The sequence below is a fragment of the Pteropus medius genome, unplaced genomic scaffold, assembly GCF_902729225.1.
Source record: "Pteropus medius unplaced genomic scaffold, Ma_sr-lr_union100, whole genome shotgun sequence".
NCBI lineage: Eukaryota > Metazoa > Chordata > Mammalia > Chiroptera > Pteropodidae > Pteropus > Pteropus medius.
This window is the reverse complement of record NW_024355205.1, coordinates 21116605-21140845: the sequence shown is the minus strand read 5'-3', so window position 1 is coordinate 21140845 and position 24241 is coordinate 21116605. Positions and strand designations below refer to the sequence as shown.

Genomic DNA, 24241 nt, shown 5'->3' with positions numbered 1-24241 from the left:
TTAATATATTTGGGACTAATACCTGGATTATCTGACCTCACTCCAGCCTTCTATTAGAACCGTGGTTATTATCTATTGCTGAGAATGCCACCAATGGGATTAAAATGTCGGTTTCATCAGATGTGAGAGATTTTTTTCTTTATTTTCTCTGCATGCAAGTTAGATTCGCTTGCTCTCTTCCTTGTCATCTTTAAAAATAAAACAGCCAGTTATTTTATGCAAAATGGATTTACTCAGGAATTGCCAGAGAAACTGAAATTCAGGACATACAAGCTATGGCAAAACCAAGAGAATATTAATTTATAGTGAAAAAGGAGGATTTGGGAGGAGTTGTCAAAAACAAGATGTCCATTGGAAGAAACTGGGAGTTGGAACCATAGTGGCTTCCCATTGGCTGAGTAATGGTGGTTTATCATTGACTGGGCTTGTGGCTACACAAGGAGAAAATCTTTCTTCTTCCTGCTAGAGTCAGCAAAGTACAGTGAGTGGTTGTATGTGTGAGAGCTTCCCTTAAAAGGCTTTCTGACTCCAACTCCATTTTAAATGAGATTTTCTGTATTTTCACACCCCTTAATACCTGTACTGGTTGTCAAATCAGTATCAAAGTAGCCTTGGATTCATTCATTCATCAATTTTTCATTAAGTGCCTAGTTCGTGCCCACTCCTGGTATGTATCTTTGATATGACAATTTATCTGGATTTCTAGTAATTATCTACTGTGCTTTTATGTTAACTAAAATGCCTTCACTTGTCCTAACTTAATTTTCATATTGAATGACTTACATGTACCTTTAATCTCTTCAGGTAAACTCCATAAGGAAATACTGGGTAGATCTTCAGCTCCTGAAATAATACCACCATTTTCATGTTATTAGAATTTATAGCAAATGTTATATACATACAAGGAGAGCACATTAGTGAAGCTATAAATATAGTTCTGAGTATAACTGAATAATTCTTGCATAAAATGGTTGGTGTGATGTTTGAAAACCAAAGCGATACATGAATCATTAAAATGCTTTATGAAACAAACCATCACATCCCCAAATCCATAGAGGTATCTTAAGACAGGATAAGCCTGTCATGTGTTGCTTTTAGGTGTTATCTATATATATAAAGAGCACAACATATTGAAAACAAAAAATGCTCTTCAGCCCACACATAGTCCCTTCTCCAACATAGAAGACCATGACATCTAAAATTACCTTTCAACACACTTTCAAAAATGCTTTTAGGATTGATAATGGCTAATTCTTTTAGTCTAAAAGTAAACTGAAAAATAATTTTAATACGTTTTGATTAATTTCTAAAAATTCGGAAGTCAGCCACAAATGTCCAAATTAGTGCCCTGTTTTCTATTTTTCTGTCTGTTTATTGATTCATTGAGTGACTCATATAAGCCATAGTTATTGAGGATCTCTTAAGTATATAAAATGTCCTAAGAGAAATATATAGAACAACTTAAGGAGAAAGAAAAATCATTGTTAAAACAAGAAATTCTTGGACTTAAAACAAGTTTTTCCAATTTGCTAGCCTGAAGCATATCCATAAAAAATGTAAGAAGTGACTGAACCATATGCCCAGTTTCTTCTTGCCAAAGGAGATGATAAATGGGATAGAGAGAACATTGGGTAACATTCCTCCCCTACTCTTCTGCCCTGAGGAATAGAGCAGAAATCTCTTTCCCTACATGCAAATTATAGGCATGGGATCAGTATGCAGTTAGTCTTGTCTTTTATGCTTTATTTAAGCACTTGATATTCAAAATGAAGACCAAAAAGTAACAATTTTCAATCAATGAAAATGCATGATGAATGCACCATTAACCAGTTTCGCCAGTTACTCTATATGTGGGATTTGGCAATCTACTTCGTCTTTTAAAACTTTGCATTTATCGTCTGAAAAATAAAGATTGAAATATATATCTTAGAGACTGGTCATGAGGATTGAGAGAGACAATACAGATAGTACTGTACTGTCTCGGTTCATGACTGGCACAAAAGAGAAAGATGACAAATGTTAGAGCCCTTATCCCTTCCCTCTCTGACTTAGGGGGAAAAAAAGCAGCTGGATACTTTTAGGGGGAAAAAAGCAGTTGGATTCTTTTTTTAAAAGACTTTTTGAAAACTAAACTTAGGTTAAAATAACATGTTTGTATTCTCTATAGCTCATTTTAGTCTGATCATTTATTTGACCAAATAAAGTCCATTTCTGAAGTTTCCTGTTATTGGAAACTGTATTGAATTACCTTAATCAATCCTCCAAGAAATATAATAAGGTAAGTGGGTGGCAAAATATCACATTCTGGATCCATGAGTCCCAAATCATCCTTCCAATTTATTCCTCTCTTATGATAAGATACTACAGATTTATAGAGGGAAACAAGGCAATTAAACTTGACAACTGCACTTTCCAAGCCATAATTTATTATGAATATGCTTTTCAGGGATGGTAAGTTTATTCTCATTTTTTATATGCCTAGAAGACAGAGTTTGAGAAAAATCAACAAATGCATGCATCATATACTTGGCATTAATACTATTATAAATTCTGCCAAAATTTTTTTTTGTATGATAGCAGATACAAAGTCCATGAGAATTATGTTCTGTTGTTCAACTGCCTTTGTTAACAATTACCATAAAGTTTTACTAACCCATTTGGAACACTAGAGGAGAGAGATGAGAACTAAGGTTGCATTACACTGATTGATTTCTTGGCTGCTAGAGAGCACCTAGAGGGGTTGTTTTGGGCAATTGTTCAAATGCGTGAAGGGTTTGTAGCATACAGCTTGTTCTAGCCTTTTGTTGCTTACTGTGTAGGCAGTGATTGCAGAAAAACAAAAGTTTCACTATTATGGGCTTTCTCAATCTCATACAAAATTCAATCTTGCTACAGTGGAGTGGTTTGGGGATTGAAGAAAAAGAATTGGCTGATTTAGTGAAGAACATGAAATTGGGTCAAGAGAAGCTAAGGTAGAATAATGTTCCTCAATTGAATTGCCCCAGGACTATAAAACAGAGACTTTATCTGACACCAAATGTGTTATGACTTTAAGTGTTTTTCTTTTTCTGCATCTGAGAGAACAATGCATGTATTGCTAAGCACTCTCTTCTAATTTAAGACATTCTTATGCACATGATATCAAAACTATTGAAGTATCTTTTCATTGTAATTTCATTTGGATTGACCAGCAATAGTTTGGCTAAAAAGATTAAATTTATTCTATCAAAGTTGAATTTCTGTAGGGTGATACCTATTTTTCCAATACAGTGTAGTGAAATGAACTAGATCTCTAAAGGCATGCATTCTTGGATTCAGATTCTATTTCCTCTACTAAGTAAGCTATAAAGATTTGGGGTTTCCTTTGTCACAACAGCTTTGGCCACGAAACATTATTACCCTCATTTAAATAATAGGGAAAATAAAAATCTAAGATTTCCAAATATAATTTTAAAATTATTTTCTTGCATGTAACACTTCTTATAACTGGTTAGGAAGAAAAAAAAAACAGATTTCAATCTTTATCCTCCACAATGCCTAGCACAAGACCTGCCCAAGTAGGCACATGAAACCCTGGAAACTGTTTGACTTTGGAACATGCTGAAGTAATCACATTGAGCTTGTATTGACTCCTTCATGACACAAATGTAAATGGACAATTAAAACCTTCCCTTTTCAGAATTCCAAATAATACTAATTTACTGGTGAGTTTTTATAATATGCCAGAAAATTAATATCCTGAAGATAAAATACCATACATATAAAATATGTGCAGATCTTCTTCCTGTTTAAGATAGCAGTAACTAATATTCAGGTAATGTGATCAGCTTCTAATAAACAGAACCAATTATTATTCTCTTTAAATATTATTTAACTCCTTCCCTAAAAGTTCCCTATCGAGAAATACAGTACAGACTTAGAAAATGAGAAAGACTGGAGAAAAAAATAAGAAACGAAATGTCAAATAAAGTAGTCCACAAGTTGGAGAACTCTAGCTTTAAGAATGGAAGATCATTTAAAAAACTGGCATCTGGCTAATTTCTGTAATAGTTTATGTTTTAGTCAATGGTTTTATTGGAAATTGTCATCATATATGTGTATGTACAAAGAGGGAGACAGACTAGGTAAAAATATAATCTGATAAAACCCTAAAATGTACTAACTACCTTTATATAACAATTCTTTTTATATTTTCCATATTGGTTTCAATATGAGGACTTCTCTTTCTTCATTGACCAAGGCAGCTGAAAAATGCTTATGAAACAAAATCTGGAAAGAGAGAAAGTACAACATAAACTAGAGTACCTGATATTTCTACTTCCAAATCAAAATACTTCACACTAGAGTTATTTTCTAATCCCAGCAGCTCTTCCTCTTATATTCACTATTGTAACTAATGACCATTAGTAATTTTACTGGCCACTGCAAAAGTGCAAGTATCATTCTTAGCACCACCTTCTCCACCTGCTTTTTGTCAAGAGCACATCTGGCCACTAAAGCTCACCACTTTTACTTGTAAAATAGCAGTTGAGTCCATGCTCCATCTTCTCTGCTGAATTCTATCCCTTATCAACTTTCACCTTGACCATTGAAATAGCTTCTCAATTTGTCTCCTCTCTACACATGATTCTCCCCTTGGTACCAGCATTGTATTAATGAAACATGGAGTGGTCATGTCACACATATGTTTAAAAACTTCCAATGCCATTGCCATTAGAAAAAATATTTTTAACATTTTACAAAGATTAAAAAGTACCTAAAATTTAGCACCAAACTCCCTTCTTTCCATGACTTTCACAAACATCCTACCATCAAGAAAAGTTAGATTCATCTGTTTTCCATGTATTGATGAGCTCCTGTCACATTATCATGCATACATTTTATATAACTCTCTTCCTGGTACATTTCTAGGCATTCAAAATCTAGCTTAGGTGAAAGAAACCCAATAGCTCAATCTTTGGTTGTCCTGTAGCACTTTTCTATATCTCTTTTTAAAAACTAATTAATTAATGATCCAGTCTCCCACTTAACTCCATGAGAATAGAGGCTCTGTCTTACTCATCCTTTTACCTCCAACCCTAAAAAAATGTGTGACACGAATAAATAAACAATAACTACTTGTGGAGTGAATGATCATTAATGAGATCAGTGCTGTCACTCGGCAATGTGGTTTGGAGATTGGATCTACAGAGTTTAATAGGCAACAGAAGAGATGTGAAACATCAGGAAGTGACAGTCCCATGGGAAGAGTTACGTCTTCCTAGCTATGTCCCAAAATCTATTCATCCAAATGCTGAATACTTAGACTTGTATTAACTACTACTAAAATGAGACATAGAGTTTCTAAAACAAAGTTTTTCTGTAGTTTATTTATTTAGCAAGCATTTATGGAATAGTATTGACACTGTGCCTTTCATGAATTAGAGACTCGATAATTAAAAACTCTCTGTGATTATCTCATAGATATGAACAGTTATAATATGCATTTGGGCTTATTCAATATCATTTTTCTCATTTTTGAAAATCTTTTAAATTAGTTTATTCTGTCATTTGGAAATGGCTCTGATCATTATCCTGTTCTATTTTAAATGTTAGGTGATCCATGAATTTCCTGCTGGTTTATACCCTTCTTAATTGGAGCTAATCGCAGAAGTCTAATTTAGTTGTATATATATACTCAGTAACCCTGTCTATAAATGTTCCTAATTAAGCATTTATTACCTTAGTAGATTCATCAACACAAGCACTTTTATTTTCTCAATTAATTTCATGGAGCATTTGGATAAATTTCAGAATAAAATGTTTTTAAAACCCAGCAGATGGCAGTGCAGTGCCGATTTTAAGATTAAGAACAAAAAAAAAAATACTATTGAGCTTAAAGATTTTTCATAAACTTTAAACCATTATTGTTATTCTAATCAGACAAAAAAAATTCAAATCTCACATTGCTCTAAAAAATAAAAACACATGTCTTTATCTAGTGAACATATAACAATATGTCATTTTTAGAATTGCATTTAAAATTTCCAAGTTAATTTCTAGAAGTAAAATATGTTTCCAGGTGCATCTCTATATGTAGGTATGTGGAAGAGGAACAGGTGGAAGACAGGACAAGTTGAGAGGTGCAAACTGATCAGATTAGTATCACATAAAACCCTTAGGGGAGGGTATTTGCATTTTTCCTGCTAAGAAACTGACCCAAGAAGCAAAAAAAAAATTGAACGGAAATAGCCATTGGGTTTTACAGCAATGTGCTGGGCATTTTAAGTGTTTTATTTTACTATAAAATGGCTTTTGTTGACAAATTTTGCTCTGCAGAATTCAAACCTTGACTTCAACCCACTATATTTCCACATAATATGTTTGTAAGTAAACGAAGTGATTACCAGGTACTACAGATGATGTAAAAAATGTTCCAGTAAATTGCCCCATATAACTTATATACCAGTCTTGGGAGATGTAAACATTAGGGGCCAAACGTCCAAACTTTAGTATTGATTTATCAAGGTTAAAATCAACAAAGTAAACATTCATATTTAACGTCTATGAAAAAAATTTTTTTCAAAATATAAAATTCTAAATTTTTATGAATGATTCATTAAATGCAATAAATATTTATATTAGAAGTTGAAATGTATACTCGTAAATAAGAACCTAAATGACAAAAAAATACATAATAAATAGCCAAACACTGTATATATGGTAAGAAATTAAATCTACTATGCAGTAAAGTTACAAATTCAATCTTTTTTCCTAAAGGAAATGTCTCAATCAAGTGCCAGCCTGGTTCAAGGCCTTGTGCTGATGCCACAAAATGCATAGCAACTGATTTATTTTGTGATGGAGAATTAAACTGTCCAGATGGTTCTGATGAGGACAGTAAAACTTGTGGTAAGTAAAGTCCTCTCTCTACTCTCTCTCTCCCTTACTTTACATAGACCTTGTATATGTACATATGCATAGACCATGTTATACATACACAGGCCATATATACATACTTAGATCATGTATATATACTGTCGATGTAAAAAAAATGTCCAAACCTGTGGAGAATTTTTATAAGCATTTATCTGAGCTAAATTTATAACACATGCTGGGGAGCAAGATCTCAAATGTTCCAGAAAATAACAGATTCTCGGTTTCTTTTATGTATTTGAAATTAAGGAAAGAATGTAAGGACAATTACAGGAATGTGGGAGAAAGCAAGCAGGCGGTTGGATTGCAGTTAGTTACAATTATGTGCTCTCACACTTTAAATGGAGGGGTATGAAAGGGGGCATTTCAAAGGTGTGTTAACCTGGATGCACAGAAACAATGGACAGGGATTGTGTAAAGCAAAGATAAGCTATTTTCTAAAGAAGTTATCAGCTTGGAGTGTGACTACCCACCGAGACTTGACCAGTTAGGGATTTATGATCAGATCACCTTTTCTGATCATATTCCTAACTTTCCATAGAACCCTTTTTCACCCACAATACACAGACCATGTATATATACATAAGCCATACACACACACACACACACACACACACACACACACACACAAACGTAGATCCTCATTGTGTGCACAAACACACACTAACACACACATAAAACTACACATACACACACATGTACCTCAGATACCAAAAAATACTGGAGAATAAGATATCCTAACAACCATGATTATAATTTAATACAAAATGTAAAAAGTAATTATGTTAATATTTTTCTTAACATTATTATACAATATTAAAATCAATTTATTAAACAGAATTTCATTTGATGATTACAGAAAGGATGCATGATTAATAATGCCTGTCATGAATGGGGGAAGAGAATGGCATTCTTTTTCATTCTTTATTAAACTATTCCAAATTAATTATTATGAATTTGAATGATTTTTCATGTTTTTTCATCATCATATCATAATATCAGTGTTTTTTCCCATTTTAATGGTCCCTAACTTAGTAAGTGCTATTCTTTAATTTTGATCGTTGTTTCATTTGTCTTCTGGCATAGAAACAACAAATGGAAAAAAAGTGTACCTGAGTTGTACTTCTATGAATAATGGACACCAGTTTTGAATAAGATCTTAAACTCTCATGAATAAAACATTTGTATTGTATTTGTAAATTTTGGCATGTTATTATTAATAATAATGTTATTACTATTATTAATTAGTACTTAAATAATACTTACTATATGCTAAGCATGACTGTGATTTAAGCATATTTACTCTTAGACTTATTTCTTCATTTTATAGCTAGATAACATATATATGAAAGATTACCACATAAGTATAAATACGGATTGATAAGCAATATGAAGAACTATTTGAATAATTCAAACCTATATTTGTTCTTGAAAAATTAAACAGAAAGCATGAACTAAATAATTTTTTTGGTGTGGTTTATGATCAGTTTTAATATTGACTCTGAGTACAATTAGTTCCAGAAATATGTAAAGGCTGTAGTTACTGTTTGCTACACTTAGCTCTTCTATTACTTGTTTCACTTTGCTCTTCTTGCTTGATATTAATTGAAGATGAACCTCCAATAACAACAAAAGTTTTAAAAATTACCTATCTACTTGATATATACTTTAAAAGACAGGCAGTTTGTCTGTTTCCCAGCACCAACTCAAAAAAAGGCAACTTGACTAAAGAAGCTTCCACTAAGAAATCCCAATTCAAATGTTCTTGGATAAAATTCAAACCTTCAAAGTTTAACTACCTACTTTGAAGTGCACTCAGAGCATATTGGAAGAAAGTGCTGGCTACAGAATGTTTTTTAATCTATTTTATATAACTAAGTTACTCAAAGAAGAAGAAAGAAACATTCTTTTTTGCTATAGTTTTCAGGCAGTTGCTAAAACCTTTTCAGGGAAAATATGATACAAGTGTGCCATCATGAGGAAATACGGGTGATAACTTATATTTCAAAAATAATAATGTATGTCAAGGTGAGACAGAGCTTTATGGCTAAGTAATGATTATCAAAACTTTAAACTGGTGGAGGGGGGCGGGGAATGTGTAAAATGAATTAAATAATCAGAAAATGAACCACACCTATAACTGGTCTCTACTTCCACGGAGTTAATAATTTTCATTATAAATTAACATCAGTGCATATCAAAAAATAACCATAGATGTATCTTGAAAGTGTGACAACTTGTCCTAAAATAAGTTATATCATCATGAATTATTTTTCTGAGCCGCTATAAACTCATGACATGAGTCTCAGTATTAGAATTGTATTAATTCTCTTAATTTGCATTAAAGATAATCAGAGTGCGTTATTATTTTCCAGTATCTTGGAGTTTCTGTGTTAGTTGAACTTTGGTAACAACTTGCCTTCCATGTCACTAATTTTCTTCATCTCCTATATCCCCATTTCCTATTTTTCTTGATTCTCTTCATTACGTATATTTTTATATTATCGTGGTATCTATTTAGGAAAATAAATACAAAGAATTTGTGGATTAAGGAAGTGGAAAATTAATCAATTAATCTGTATTTATCCAGCTAGGATTCAGACATGTAAGTTGTTTTATTTATCATTTAATTGTTAATGATGATAAACTCAAAGCTAGTGACTTCACCTCAGCACCAACTTGAGTAGCATGATTTTTATGCGAAAGCCCTTGTCCATCAATCTATATTCACAGCAAAATTCATTTAAGAGAATTATTTTTATGTGAAAGTGACCTATGCTCTCTCTATATTTTTTTCCTCCAAATGTGAGCTCTAATTCTAGATCATGTTATTAATAGAGTCACATTAATGTTGACTTTTTCACACAGCTTCCTCTTGAGGCCATTATTTAGGTTTTCACAACTTATAGCTGACTATAGCTGAACTAAGATTTCTTTAAATTGTTTTTCTTCTCTTCTGATTAAAATTGCATCAGCAGGAAAGTTCACTTTTTAGCTAACCTGTTAAAAGGAGAGATGCTGACTCACAGCCTTTAGGCCAATGTTCAGGCCTATTTGGAAGCTGGCAAGTGTCTCCACAGGTTGTTTGTATGCCACTATGTATGTGCACAATAAACCTGGTGGATGGGCCGAGATCCCATCCACAGAAGTTTGATTTTTACGTCTTGGAGAATTCAATACCCTGAGCAAACGCACAGTAAATATTGAGCCAGCAGAGGGAGCTCTCAGTGGGTCATAAAATCACACTCATAAATCCCATCCTATTACAGGCAATATTTCGGAGAGTGCCATAGAATAGCTAATATTATTTGACAGACTCATTTATCACCCATTCAGAATTTTTTCTGGTACTGCGCTGGAAAGCACTTTGTAGTCTAAAAAGTTATAACTCTGCACACCCAGTAATCCTACTCAGACACGCATGGGTTATATCTGTTTTTCCGAAAGGTTATCCTGCTTCATCGCTTTATGTTAAATTAGGTTCTCCAGAAACATTTTGAAATTAACTGAAAGAATATATGAGAAAATCCTAAGCACAAACCTACATCTTGAAATAATAACATTTTGGCATTCCAAATGCAGCTATTATAAGTAGTTCAATCCTATTGTAGTTTTAATGTAAATATTTTCAGTAACAATAATTTTAATTTTTACTTGCATTCAAGAATTCACCAAAGGCCCTTTAGAGCTGAACTTGACCTGTAGATTATTATTCCCATTAAAACTCAATAACTTTATAGAAAGCTGGACAGTTGAATTGATCATATTCTTCAGGACGGGCTAAATACTATGATAAACAATCTTAAAATTTAAGACTATACCAGTTTATCATTTACATCCTAGCCCAAGAAAGATGGGAAAGGGCTGTGCTCTTGTGGAGGCATTCAAGATGCCAGCTCCTCCACCATCCCCTCCGTCCTGAGTCTTCCCCTAGATCCTTTGCAACTAGCTGACAAACAAGGGAAGAATGTTATAGAAGATGTTTTTAGAAATGACATCTAGAAATACACACAATCATTTCCACAGTAGTTTATTGACCAGGCTCAGTCACGTGAATCCATTGTGGGAGGTGCAGTTTAGTCACTTGCCTAGGAAGTATAGCAAACATATAACAATCTCTGCTATGAGGGACATAACAGCTCTTTGGAAAATTATGAACCCTTTTGTGAGGCACGAAGATGCTGATCCCTTTCCCAAAATATATGTACTGAATGAATGTGAAGAATGACTAAAATAAACCAGCTTTGAGAACAGGTTTTACAAGTTCTTAAGTTGGTTTTGTTCTATCATGTTTTGCTTCCTCCTTGTTGTGGATTACTATTGGAAACGTGATCTCCATTCTAATTTTAAGAACACTGGAAATTATGAAAAAAATTTTTAATTTCCAGTTGCTTTCATTTACAATTCCCTCCTTGCTTTTAAGCTCAAAGAGTGAGTGATATCATAATAACTACACTGTAGTATTAAGCAGTATATCACAATGTGCTCTGGAATAAGACTGCCTGACTGTGAATTGTCACTTACAAGCTGGGAGAATTTATGCTAGTTACTAAACTTTTCTATGCCTCAGTTTCCCTACCTGTAACTTCATAAAGTTGTGAATACTAAATTAATACATATCTAATAACTTTAGAATAGTGGCTGGTACATAGTAAACACTTCATAAATTCTAGCAGTTATATTTTAGGGCTGGTAAGACTGATTGCTCTACCTCACTAAATACAAACTATGATAGCAGTGAACTGTCTTGCATTGCCTATAATCTTGGAATCCATATATTTCTTGACAAACTGCAATTATAAAACCCTATATGTCCCATTTTTAAATATAAGCAGATACTATTCTTAATTTTATAGTCACTAAAGCTAAGTGATTAATTATCTCAATTATTTGGCATTATTTGTGGTGGACAGAGTTGAGGGTAAAGGAGATTTTCTTTTCCGTCTAGAAAATTATTAAGCTCTGCATTAAAAAGTCATATTTTGCCATTTTTTTCAAATTATATATATTAGCCTTAATCATCTTTGTTTCCTGCAGTATTATACAAATGGAAATGTAGTTCTCTCAACAAGCCACAGTTTTCTTTGTTTCCTTTCCAGAGGTCTGTAAAAGATTGTTTAGAGTATAATTCCTGCATCTCAAGTGGTTATTTTCTCAGTTTTATTTGTTGTCATTTTTTGTTGTTGTCTCCTGCTGGCAATTAGAGTATCAAGTCATAATCAAATGCAATAGATTCTTAGGTCGTTCTTAAACAGTCTTTGAATCTTAAAATTTATTTATCAAAATAATTTTTTGTGCCTTTAAAAAAATACCAAAAATTTCAAAAAGTCAATCAAGAACATGAGATTTTAACAAGATTTTTATGTGTCATTCCATTCTTCAATTTTTATTTTTCATCTAAATAAAATATTTGATGTCTTATAATAACTTGTATTTTATAATTTAACAGAGTTGCTGTATAACATTACAATGGGCTTTTCTATCCACAAATAGGATTGGCTTGCTTATTCAGCACTCAGATTCCAAGAGTAGTAATTTAATTTTGACAGATTTCTTTGATTTTCCTACTCTCCATCAACACTTCTTGCATAAGAGGACTTAACAACCTACCAGGAGGAAAAGAGCACATTTTATAATGTGGTATCAACAGAACTAAGTAACTAAGCATATAAAAAATAACCTAAGAAAACTAAAGATTGTGAAAATCAAATGAGTTTTTTTTTTTTACACATACGATACATAGCAAGTGTATACATAGCAAATGTAAAATAAAAAGCTTTAAGGTATGGCCGTTGGTTCCTGCTGTCAAGATGATTTTAATCTAGTTGGAAGTGTTTCAGATATAAATTAAAAATGCCTAATAATACATGACACTGAAAAGAGGTACATGAAATAAATGTGCCACAAGAAATTAAAAGAGGAAAATGAGGAATCATGGAAACAAGACATTTTCAAAAATATTAAATGAAAATTTTGAGCTAGATGACAAGTCCATATAAAAGGAGCAAGAGTAATCAAGTAAAACAGACTTGAGTGAATGGAATTCTCCACAGGTGACTTGTGTCATATGTGTCATTTTCCTGGCCATATTCTGATTATTTCAGGAGGATATAGCACTTTGTGTATATATTTCAAATTTATCCTACCTCCAATTTAATGGGGAAAAGGACAAAAAAATTAGTAGTTATTTGTCTAAATTGGAAGTTTATAATTCAGATATATTTGTTCTCTACATATATAAAAGAATAAGCTAAAGGTGCAACTAATAAGATTTCAGTGTTTAGAAATACAATGTTTTTCTAAAGGACTCTATGATGGGGTGTGTAAGAGTATTTGAAAATAACCAATGGATTTTAAGTATGAGATTTGATCTACTCCAATTTGATCTTTTCAGTTTTGTAAAATAGCTTCACAGGATTCAGCCATGAATGTCTTATAAAGTGTTCATTGACCAATCTGAATCCTATCTGACTTGAGAAACCCTTTCAAGACGGTTGTCATGTAACATCAACTGCCATTTTTTCACAGCCACAGCTTGTGATGGAAGGTTTTTGTTGACTGGATCTTCAGGGTCTTTCGATGCTACCTATTACCCAAAGCCTTCTAAATCAAGTGTTGTTTGCCAATGGATTATACGGTAATATGCCATGTTCTAGTCTCTGTTCTTAAGTCATAAAGTCTTTCTCTGATGCAATAAGTCTTTCCACTTTTAGTAGTGTATTTACTTTTTTGACAATTGTTTTCATTAGCTATGAAGCAAAGCCTTTCCAACCTGTCCAAGAAGTTTCTCTCTTGTTCTTAACCTTTTAAAAAGGTATTTTGTCCTATAAACAATACTGTCTAATAAATAGGGCCATCTCACTGGGCACTGTAGCATGTTTTTTTTTCTGTGATTGCATAAATTAAGCACCGCCAAATGAAACAGCACATATGTATGTCTGTGTATCACAAGAAATGGCACTTCACATCACCTACATCCTGGCTCCAAAATAGTTCCTATCTCATTTTGTCAGTATCCCTGTGAAAATCTCCTATGGTGTGACTTAGTCATGGCAGATTAAGAGGTAGAACACACTCTATATACATTCTTTTTACTGTATCTTCAGTAACACCTGGATCAGTGGCTATGTATTTAACCTCCAAGCTCTTAATCAGTTGATAAATTCAATCATTATGATCATCAAAATAATCAAACTGCTGATGGCCGATCTGCCTTACTGTTTGCTTCAGCATTTTTCACAGTGAAGTATTACCTCATGTTCCTCCCAGATATTCCAAGGAAAAAAAATAATTTTTACTCAAATATAAGAAACACTGAAATAAACTTATTATGATTTTTTAAAAAAGGTACAGGACTTCTCATGACCTTAAGTAAGTTAGCATGCAATACAAATCTCTAAAAAATATATATTTCCTATTAAGCCAATGAACATTTTTTCCCCATAGAGCATTCAATATAAGTGTTCTGTGGAATTTACTTTGAGAAATGACAGTCTGTTTAGTTCATTTCTCTTAACAGCTGGATGGGATTATGGTTTCCCAATCTGACCTACTGTAAAATAGTTTTAATCATGATGATGACTCACTCGAAAACTAAGAGAATCAATATAAGAGCTGATTAAAGAAGATTAAAGGCAAAGCTTCAAGTTCTTGCCAAACAAATGTTAGGAAATGGCCCCAGAGTTGTTTTTCTGTGTAGACACATCCCAGAGATGAGATGGGGTATGAAGGGAAGATTATCCTAAACACATTTACTCGACATTGTTCAGGGAACGAAGAACATCCTGTTTCTTTAGATATTTTCTATTTTGGAGCTAAGCTCCATGAAATTCATGTAATATAACTAGGAGCATAATTTCCTCTGTTTTTATGTCTAGACAACATGTTACTTCTGTGCCAAAGATATGATTTTGTATTAAAAATGGCACTCCTAAGTAATTCTTGCCAAGTAAAAAATTAACCAATTTGGAGGACATTGTTTCCAATATAATCACATGAAATTCATAAAGCACCATTTATAAATGACTATTAGCACTGTTCATAAGTAAAATAAAAGATATTCTATTCCTTACTCTAAATGTTAGCAGAAAGCCATAGAAAATTTTTAAATTATTTTCTCTGAAAATGGAAAAACATGAATCCTAAGTGACTTCTTCATGCAATCTTTCAAATTTTATTAATACCAAATAAAAATTATTTAGTTGTTATATTCACTTAATAAAGCTAGGTCAGATTTACAGGGCTTATATGCAGAATGCAATAAACTTTTGCATAACAGTGATATCACATATAATAATGACACTGTTAATTAAGGATGTATACAGTTTTATTCTTTTCACTTTGTTTTCTATTACTTAATTTTAAAAACTATTTTAAGAAATCCACCAGTAGAGTAAGAATGATTTTTAAAATCCAAGGAATCTAAAATATTACCCTAAACAAATACTGTACTTCATGCTGAAATTAGGATTTAATTAATTATATAAGTAATATAATTACTTTTTTCCTCGAAACTGATTACTACATTAGAGATGGTTTGTACCAAGTAATTTGTTTTTCCTAATGGTGATCAAAGTGGAAGTAAAACAGTGATGTTTCCTATAAACTTAGAAGACCTATTAAAAAGTGGAGAAATGTTCAAGATGCCATTAAACTATATTTTGGGCTAGATCGGCCCAACCTTAGAATTATACTAAAACCACATATAGCAGAGTGTTGACCATTAAGAATGCGAGCACTGGAAATAGTCTGTGTGGGTTCAAATCTGCCTCCTTCAGATGCAAGATGTGTGATTGCCAGCAAATAACTAAACTTTTTTGACCCAAATTTCTACATCCGTATAGTTCAACATCTCTAACTACAGGGGCCAAAGACATTATTAAATGTAATAATGAATGGAGAGTGCTTAGACACATATTAAGTGCTCAGTAAAAGTAGCCTATAAAAAGATTAACTATCGATACAAAAATGCAAAATATATAAACTAATTTAGGAAAGTACCCATTCCCTTAAAAAAAAAAAAACAGGTTACCATAATATCTAACATTATAGAAACATCAGATATTACATTCTTTTATCTTACTTTTATAAATTCTTGTGTTTTCATTGCAAATGAGTTGGCTTTTCTGAATCAGAAGAAAGTAAAAAATTGGATGCTCTTGTTTCTCTTCTACCTTCAATTATGTATTTTGTAAAAGCAAAGGACTCCTGAACACAAAGGTTCCTAGGGAGTATCTCTTGCAACCCTTAGATTCATACCTTGAAAACAACATCACATGACGAAAACTTCACTATAAACCTGGCTGGAGACACCAAAACTTTAATTAAAAGAACAGAAATCATCCCTGAAGACTGCTTCATTTCTTCTTCCTCTGTCTTCAGCTTTGATGCTGTGTCCCCAAAGTTCTCACCAACAGGCTCACTCCCCCACCCCAATGCCTGCACTGACCTTACAGAGGTGGACCTTAATCTAAATGGCTGCACCACCATCTGTCTTGCTCGCCTTTTCTCGGTCTGGGCTGTGAAGATCTGCCCTCCTCCTTGATCCCCTTTTACTCCTGCAAACCTCCCGTGCTTCCCAAATAATCTGAGAGTAGCCTGTGAGTATGACATCTTTTCCATTTACTGGTCTCCCTCCAGCGGCCCTCAAACCTGAGAGCACTTCACAATTACTCCTGGAGTATTTAAAATTATACATCCCTGAATCCACTCTAGACCTGTTGAACCTTACATCTTGGTTGATCCAAAAACCTGGGTTTCTGCTTAGATATCTTTCAATTCTGTTCCGATAGTCACTTATTTCAGTGTCATCAACCCCACTCCTTGAAGATTAAACTCCATCCCTAAACACCAGCCCCTGACCTGGATTCTAATACTGCGTTTGCCAAAACTGAGGTCTTGACACAAACGGACATTTCCCAAGAATGAGCTTTAGAGTTTCAAATTAACTACATTTATGATGAATGTCCCATAGTCCCAATTAGCCAAAGTATCAGTTATAATGATAACTTACCCAAAAACTAAGTTTGCCATGCCCTTGACCAGTAGGCCTTGTTCACCTGGCATCCTTCATGGCAAGCCTCTGAGGCCAGGTCGCTTCTCAATCTCCTGCTTGGCTTTGAGGATAGATATTTCCCTATTATTAGCCCTCTCAATCCTTAGCCAATTTAGACAATATTACCCGTGCTCTGGTTTGTGTTTCAGCCACTTCCCTTCTGAGGCGTTCAGGGGAACATTGCACCTCCGAAACACTCAAATTATTCACATTTCTGATCTTACTACTTCAGTGGGACAGTGTAGTTGTAAATAGAAGTTGCCTTAGACACTTTTAAATATTAAATTAAAACTTTGTAAGGAACCTGTCACATTTTTCTTCCTATTCTCTTATACTGGCAGCTACGTAGGCTAATTTTTTTTTATTTCTGTTGAACATCATGTACTAGTTTCCGCAAAGTACTGGAGAATGTAAGAATGAATAAAGTAATCTCATATTCAAGTCATACAAATTCTGGTACACAAGACAATTAGGTCCATAACTAACAACTGCTATGGAGTAACCAGGGGTATCCCCTCTGAGTATTCAGTAGTAACTGATCGAAATCCATGTACTTTTTAAAGGTTTCTTACTTAATCTTGCTTGTTTTAAAAGTAAGTATTTATTGAGTTTTTTTCAAAGTAAGTACTGAAATACAGTAAATGAATATAATATAAATTATAAATAATTTGTTTCAAAACTGTTTCAAATGAGGAAACATTCATATATCACTACATTCGGCTGTTTCCTAAGTGATTTTTGGTCTTCTAAAAAAATTGAATGAAGTTATCCGTATTAAAAAATTGATTTTTGATAGTATAATGTATGTATTCCTTCCATTATGTTATGTTGTAAATATATTGCTCTCACAGTATAATTTAAGCATAATAGTTGAGCCTAAATTCGTCTGAAAACTAGTTTGAAATATCTGTAAAAAATATATTCAAGAGCAATGTGAAGGAATAGGTAGCCCTAGCTTCTGTTTCCCTACAGAAACACCAATTTAGCAATGATAATACATTCGTGAGAAATCCAGAATTCAATTAAGTTGCAGTTACCCCCAAGTGAGTACAAAGCCAAGAATAGCCACATTGAAATGAACAAAAAGATCAAGTTCGTTTTATTTGTATTAGCTCTTTCCCCAAGCCAACATAGCTCAGCACCAGGAGAGCATCTGGTCTTGCCTCACTACTTCTCACTTGGAGGGAAAAAGGAGAATGGAGTATGTCCAAAACTGTAGCTTTTCCAGGGGCTGCCCAAGGGACTAGTTTTTGTCTAGCACTGATGGAACCAGCATAGTTTGGACACCTGAGAGGTGCTGAGAACAAAGAGAAACAGGGGTGACTTGCTGTGGCCAGGATGGCTTGACATAATTTCACACAATTCAAAGCCTCTCTCTCAGGATGGAGGGAGAGTGCAGCATTCTTCTAACATTGCGATTGTTCCGGGGTCCTTCCCACATGACTTTTATTTGTCCCACATGACTCAGGGAGGTGAGAGCCTGCACACTTTGAATGCCTGGTAGCTGCAGAAAACAAGGGAATATGGGGTGGCTTGATGCTATAAAACCAGAGAATTTGCAGTTCCACATATAAACACCAGAGAGAGCAGGAAATTAGGACCTTCTGAAAAAGAAACCAGCAAGCCTCTAATTGCTCTTGAATAACCAATGGGTCTTAGACAAATATTTTTTAAAAATTAGAAAATATCTGTAGACAAATGAAAATGAAAACACAACATGCTAAAAATAGGATGGATAAAAAGAAATACTAAATGGAAAGTTTATAACAATAAATACCTATGTTAAAAAGAACAAAAATCTCAAATCAACAACCTAACTTTGTACCTCAAAGAACTAGAAAAAGAACAAACTGAACTCAAAGCTAGCAGAAAGAAGAAATAATTAATATTAGAGCAGAAATAAATGAAAAGGAGAGTAAGAAAATGATTTTAAATATTAATAAAACTAAGTTGTTTTTCAAAAATGTTGACAAAATTGACAACTATTTAGCTAGATTAATAAACAAAAGAATAGTCAACTAAAATCAGAAATGAAAGAGGAGGCGTTATAACTGATGCTACAGAAAATTAAAGAATTATAAGCGACTAGTATGAATAATTATACACCAACAAATTGGATAACCTAGAAGAAAATGGATAAATTCCTAGAAACATAAAACCTATCAATATTGAATCATGAAAAAATACAAAATCTAAACAGACCGACTACTAGTAAGGAGATTTAATCAGATAAGACACATTTAGAGTATTCAAACTCACAGAAACAGAAAGTAGAATGGTGGCTGCCAGGTTCTGGGGCAATTACTGTTCAATGCGTGTAGAGTTTCAGTTATGTAAGTTGAAAACATTCTAGAGATCTGGCATATAAACAACATTGTGATATTTATTAATACCGTACTGTACTTAAAAATTTGTTGAGTGTTGATCTCATGTTTTATTTTTTATTACAGTTAGAAAATTGCATTCACATTCTAGAATGCATTAAGAGTTGGCAATTGTTAAGTGTAGTAATCTATTTTTTGCTTTTATTTTAGTGTAAACCAAGGACTTTCCATTAAACTGAGCTTCAATTCCTTTAATACATATTATACAGACATTTTAAATATTTATGAAGGTGTGGGTTCAAGCAAGATTTTAAGAGGTAAGTCAAACAAGTATACAATCCATTATCAGAATGAAGATACGTGGGAAACTTTTTGGAATGATGTGTTTTTTCTTTATTTTGAATTAATATAGATTTAAACTTGAAGTTTCTAAAAAAAATAAACAAAATTAGTCCTCATTACAAAATTAATAACATAGAGCACTATGTAATCCATCTTCTTAGTAATAAAATAGTAACGATTTCACATGATCTTCTTTTAATTGATATTATTTAAAATCATGTGGAATTTAAATATATATATAATTATATCTTTGGTACTATGCTTTGTTTGAGTGTTACTCTCCATTAAGCAAAACTCAGACAAACAATAAAAACTACTATACTATTTTTCTCTGACATTACATAGGTTATAAACTCATAGAATCTGTTTTTCTATTTTCAATACACATCTGTTCCTCAGTCTCTTGCAGGGCTGAATAAAGTGGGTAAAATAGTAACTAGCTCCTGATATAGGCTTAGTAAATGGTAGATGTGGGTAGTATTGTTATTACATAACCATTTGTCATTATATGGACACTGATGGAAGCTAAGAAGAGGTCAGAGAATGCACTAATTATGTACCTACGCCCGCACCTACTTTATTCTATCTGACTTCAAAATCCAGAGACCTATTCATGGTAGCCAACAAAAGTAAGAACAAAATTCCAGAAGAAAATAAAATAAGAATGAAGAAGTGAACATGGAAGACAAGTCAAGGGAATAACTATAATTTTCCTGACACTTTATAAGAATAGTCAAGTGTAGGGCTAAAGTGAGATTGCGAATGACACCTGTTATTAAAGTTTATATAATAATGATATATATTTTAATAATTTTGGCTTTCAAATTGTACTTGTGAGCAAGGAAAAGTGGATTCTATCTAATAAATGTTTTTGATTTATTTATTAATTTGAGAAATATATACACGTATAATAATATATACTTTTTATTGAGTACTATTAATGTGATACTCAATCCTGAGTGCTTTATGTGGATATTCTTATTTAACATTTTCAATAAATGTGCAAAGTATGCATCACAGGAGATGAAAATGAGGTGAAAGGGATTAAATAACCACAAGTCCATGGAGCTAGTTAGTCGTGGAGACAGTTATCAGACCCCAAATTTCTGACTTCGAACAAAATGCACTTCTTCATTGTACTTTAAAAGACCTGAGTACAAATACAATAATGAGGGTACCTAAAACGCATGAACTCATGGTAAGTCACATTTGCTTTAAAATAAATCACCAAGCCATTTTATAATCTACTTATTTCTGTAGCTGATAAATCCAGTTCTTAAAATTGTCAACTTAAATATTTACACAGACAAGCCAGTTCATATGAATTTCTTCAAGGGCTAATGTAATAATAATAATAAATTTTAGCATACATCAATCACTGGCAATGTGCAAAGTAGTGTTCTCAGCACTTTAACTCAATAAATGTTCTCCAAAACCACATTAGTTAGATGCTATTATAATCTCTACTTTACAGATGATGAAAACTAAATTTGTAGAGATTAACTGCCCAAAAATGATAGGTGTAAGTTACCTTCATGTTCCTTTACTCTTCAAATATCTTGATTTGCCTAAATGCTATTTTCATTTATCTAATATGCTCAGATTATCATTAATTCATAAATAAATATTAGAATCATTAGGCAAAGCAATGTGAATAATGCACAAATAATTATGATAAAAATGTAATAAAGAAACTAAAGATCCGAATAGAAAAAAAAAGTATGAAAATGTATTTAAATTATAACAAATAGGTAGTTTTTTAAGGTCTTTTAAAATATAAATCTATTTTAACGTTTTGAAAGTTAAATAATTTAATAACTTGAAAAAATTTGAGAAATGGCATTGACTGCTAAAATTACATTTTAAAATAAAAAATTATATATTTTTTAAGAAAGCCAATAATATCTTAGCCCAATATCTAGCACAATAACTGATATATTGTAAAAAGTCTACATTCATTGATTTAAATTTAAACTAACAGGTTTATATATCATGGTATTAAAGTATGTAATTAATCATTATCATTTCTTATAACTCTAAAGTTATTTTGGTTTAGAATAATGCCAAAATTTTCATTCTTGAGTCAGAATCCCAAATTTTTCTAAATATTTTAGTAAGTTTCTTTACATGAGAGACACATCCAAGATTCAATTTCATTAAATTCAAGTTCAGAATATATATCTCAAATATTATTGTCTTTTTCACAATGAAAATGTATAGATGTTTTAATTAAATCATGAAAAATAAGATTATCCAGAGAAATTACAAGAAAATAAAAGTATCCAGTGCCATAAAATAGTTCTCATATACTTAAATAGATGTAAGTCAGCATAAATAAATTTTAAAGGTATTATTCAATCTTTTTTATATACGGTCATGATGTGAAAGTTTTCTAACTGGTAAAAGTGTTAGAGGAAGGTGGGTATCACATAAAGAAAGAGCAGTGGTCCCCAACCTTTTCATCACCAGGGACTGGTACGCCTATGAGAATATAATGCCTGATGATCTGAGGAGAAGCTGGGGCGATGATGCTAGTGCTAGGGAGCGGCTGCAAATACAGATGAAGCTTTGCTCTCTTGCCAGTCACTCATGTCCTGCTGTACGGCCTGGTTCCTAACAGGCCATGGATCGGTACTGGTCCACAGCCTGTGGGTTGGGGATCTCTGATTTAGAGTGCAACTGGGTCTTTTCCAAGGAATTACGGGAACTGAAGTAAATCAGAATAGGTTGACAAGAGGGTTAGTTCAAAAATGTTTTCTTTAAGCTGCAGTGATGAAAATACAATATTCATTTCTGTGATGGTAATAATTATTAATACTGGGTATGGAAGTGGTAAAAGATGGTAAGTGTGTTTATTTTTTTGTTCAGGAAAATGCACAGATATTTTTATGCATCCTTAAAGAAGGACAACAAAAATAGTCTGAGTGAGCACACTGAAACTGATTTCAAATTGCCAAGTCCAGAAAAAGTGCTTCTGAGTGCATAGTTGCTATGCCATTCTTTATATCCCAAGTGCTTGGTTATTACTCTTTTATCAAGTGACTGATAATAACATATCCCTAATATTACAGTTTAACAGTTTAAGGCCATGCTTTTAAAACTGAAGTGCACAAAAATGTGTGTGGGTATAGCCAGATATATATATAATAAACATATTATATATGTATGGATCTTCCTGAATTGTCAACTAGGCCTACAACAAAAATAATCATATTGTGGAAATGGAATTAAATAATATATGCAAATATCTTTCAAAATAAAGCACTTCAATAAACTTTGTGCTTTTATTAGAATAATTTTGTGTTCACTTAGACATACCTATTCACTCAATTCTGTTGATAGAGTTACATATGTTGAAAGTTTAACAAGCACTGGCTAAAAAGTTGGCCTTCTCAGAGGCTCTCAAAGATTCTCCAAAAATAGTGCCTAGAAAAATTAAGGATCACTTCCTCATATACTCCCCAATGGCATTTCTACCACATCGATTAATTCCAAAGTTATTTTCTTTGTGATTCACCAATCTAAATTTTCTAATAGAGGAAACTGGTTATTTCATCTCCATGTCACCAACACTTAGCACCATACAAAATTAATAGTGAGCACTCAATAAACTGTGTTGAATATGTTAGAAATCTTTTACAACACACAAAGATCATACTGTAGTGACAGAATTTCTTCTCTTATAATTGGATAAAATAAATAGTTTTGAGCTTGGTCTTTTGAATCTTACTCTGAAGAAAGTTTGTCATCTTTGCTCATTGCCCTTCTTCCAAATTCCCTGCATCTTAATCATGCTTCCACGCTTTCCTCTTTCACAAAACCTATTCTCAATAGCCTTTGCTGCCAGAAGACAAATGATGTATTAATTTACATTTAAATGTGATTGCTTGGAAAGTTTATGTAAAATAATATCTGTAGAATTATCAAGGTTTTTTTTAGTAGAAGACGATAAATTTTCTTTTTTTAAATTTTTACTTATTTTTTTAATTCAGTTTATTAGGGTAACATTAGTTAATACAATTATATAATTTTCAGGTGTACATTGTAATTTGACATCTGTATATTCTATTGTGTGTTTACCACCCAAAATCCAGTTTCCTTCAGCTACCATATATTTGATCTCTTTTACCCACTTCACTCTCCCCCTACCACCCCTATATTTGACCCCCTTTAACTGTCTACTTCCCTCCTTCCCCCCACCCCCTACCCGCTGGTAAGCACTAGTCTGTAGTCCATGTCCAGGAGTCTCTGTTTGTTTGTCCTGTTCATTTGTTGCTTTTAGATTTATATCCCACATATAAGTGATATCATGTGATTTTCAACTTTTTCTGTCTGGCTTATTTCACTTAGCATGATTATCTCAAAATCCATCCATGTTGTCACAAATGTCAATTTTTCATCCCTTCTTATGACTGAATAATATTCCATGGTATATATGTACCACAGCTTCTTTATCTAATCATCTATCATAGGACACTTCAGTTGCTTCCATGTCCTGGCCACTGTGAATAATGCTATGAACATCTGTGTGCAAATATCTTTTCAGATATGGGTTTTCAAGTCTTTGGAGTAAATACCCAGTAGAGGGATTGCTGGATTATATGGT

The 24241-nt window shown here is 32.8% G+C and overlaps 1 protein-coding gene across 1 annotated transcript in view; it reads left to right on the top strand.

Moving 5' to 3' along the window:
* TMPRSS15 (transmembrane serine protease 15) overlaps positions 1–24241 on the top strand; it is a 106898-nt gene that overhangs the window by 15835 nt on the left and 66822 nt on the right. The window contains exons 5-7 of the mRNA XM_039857326.1: positions 6760–6891; positions 13444–13552; positions 19504–19610. Coding sequence (XP_039713260.1) covers positions 6760–6891; positions 13444–13552; positions 19504–19610 — 348 coding nt within the window. The remainder of the gene's footprint in view (positions 1–6759; positions 6892–13443; positions 13553–19503; positions 19611–24241) is intronic.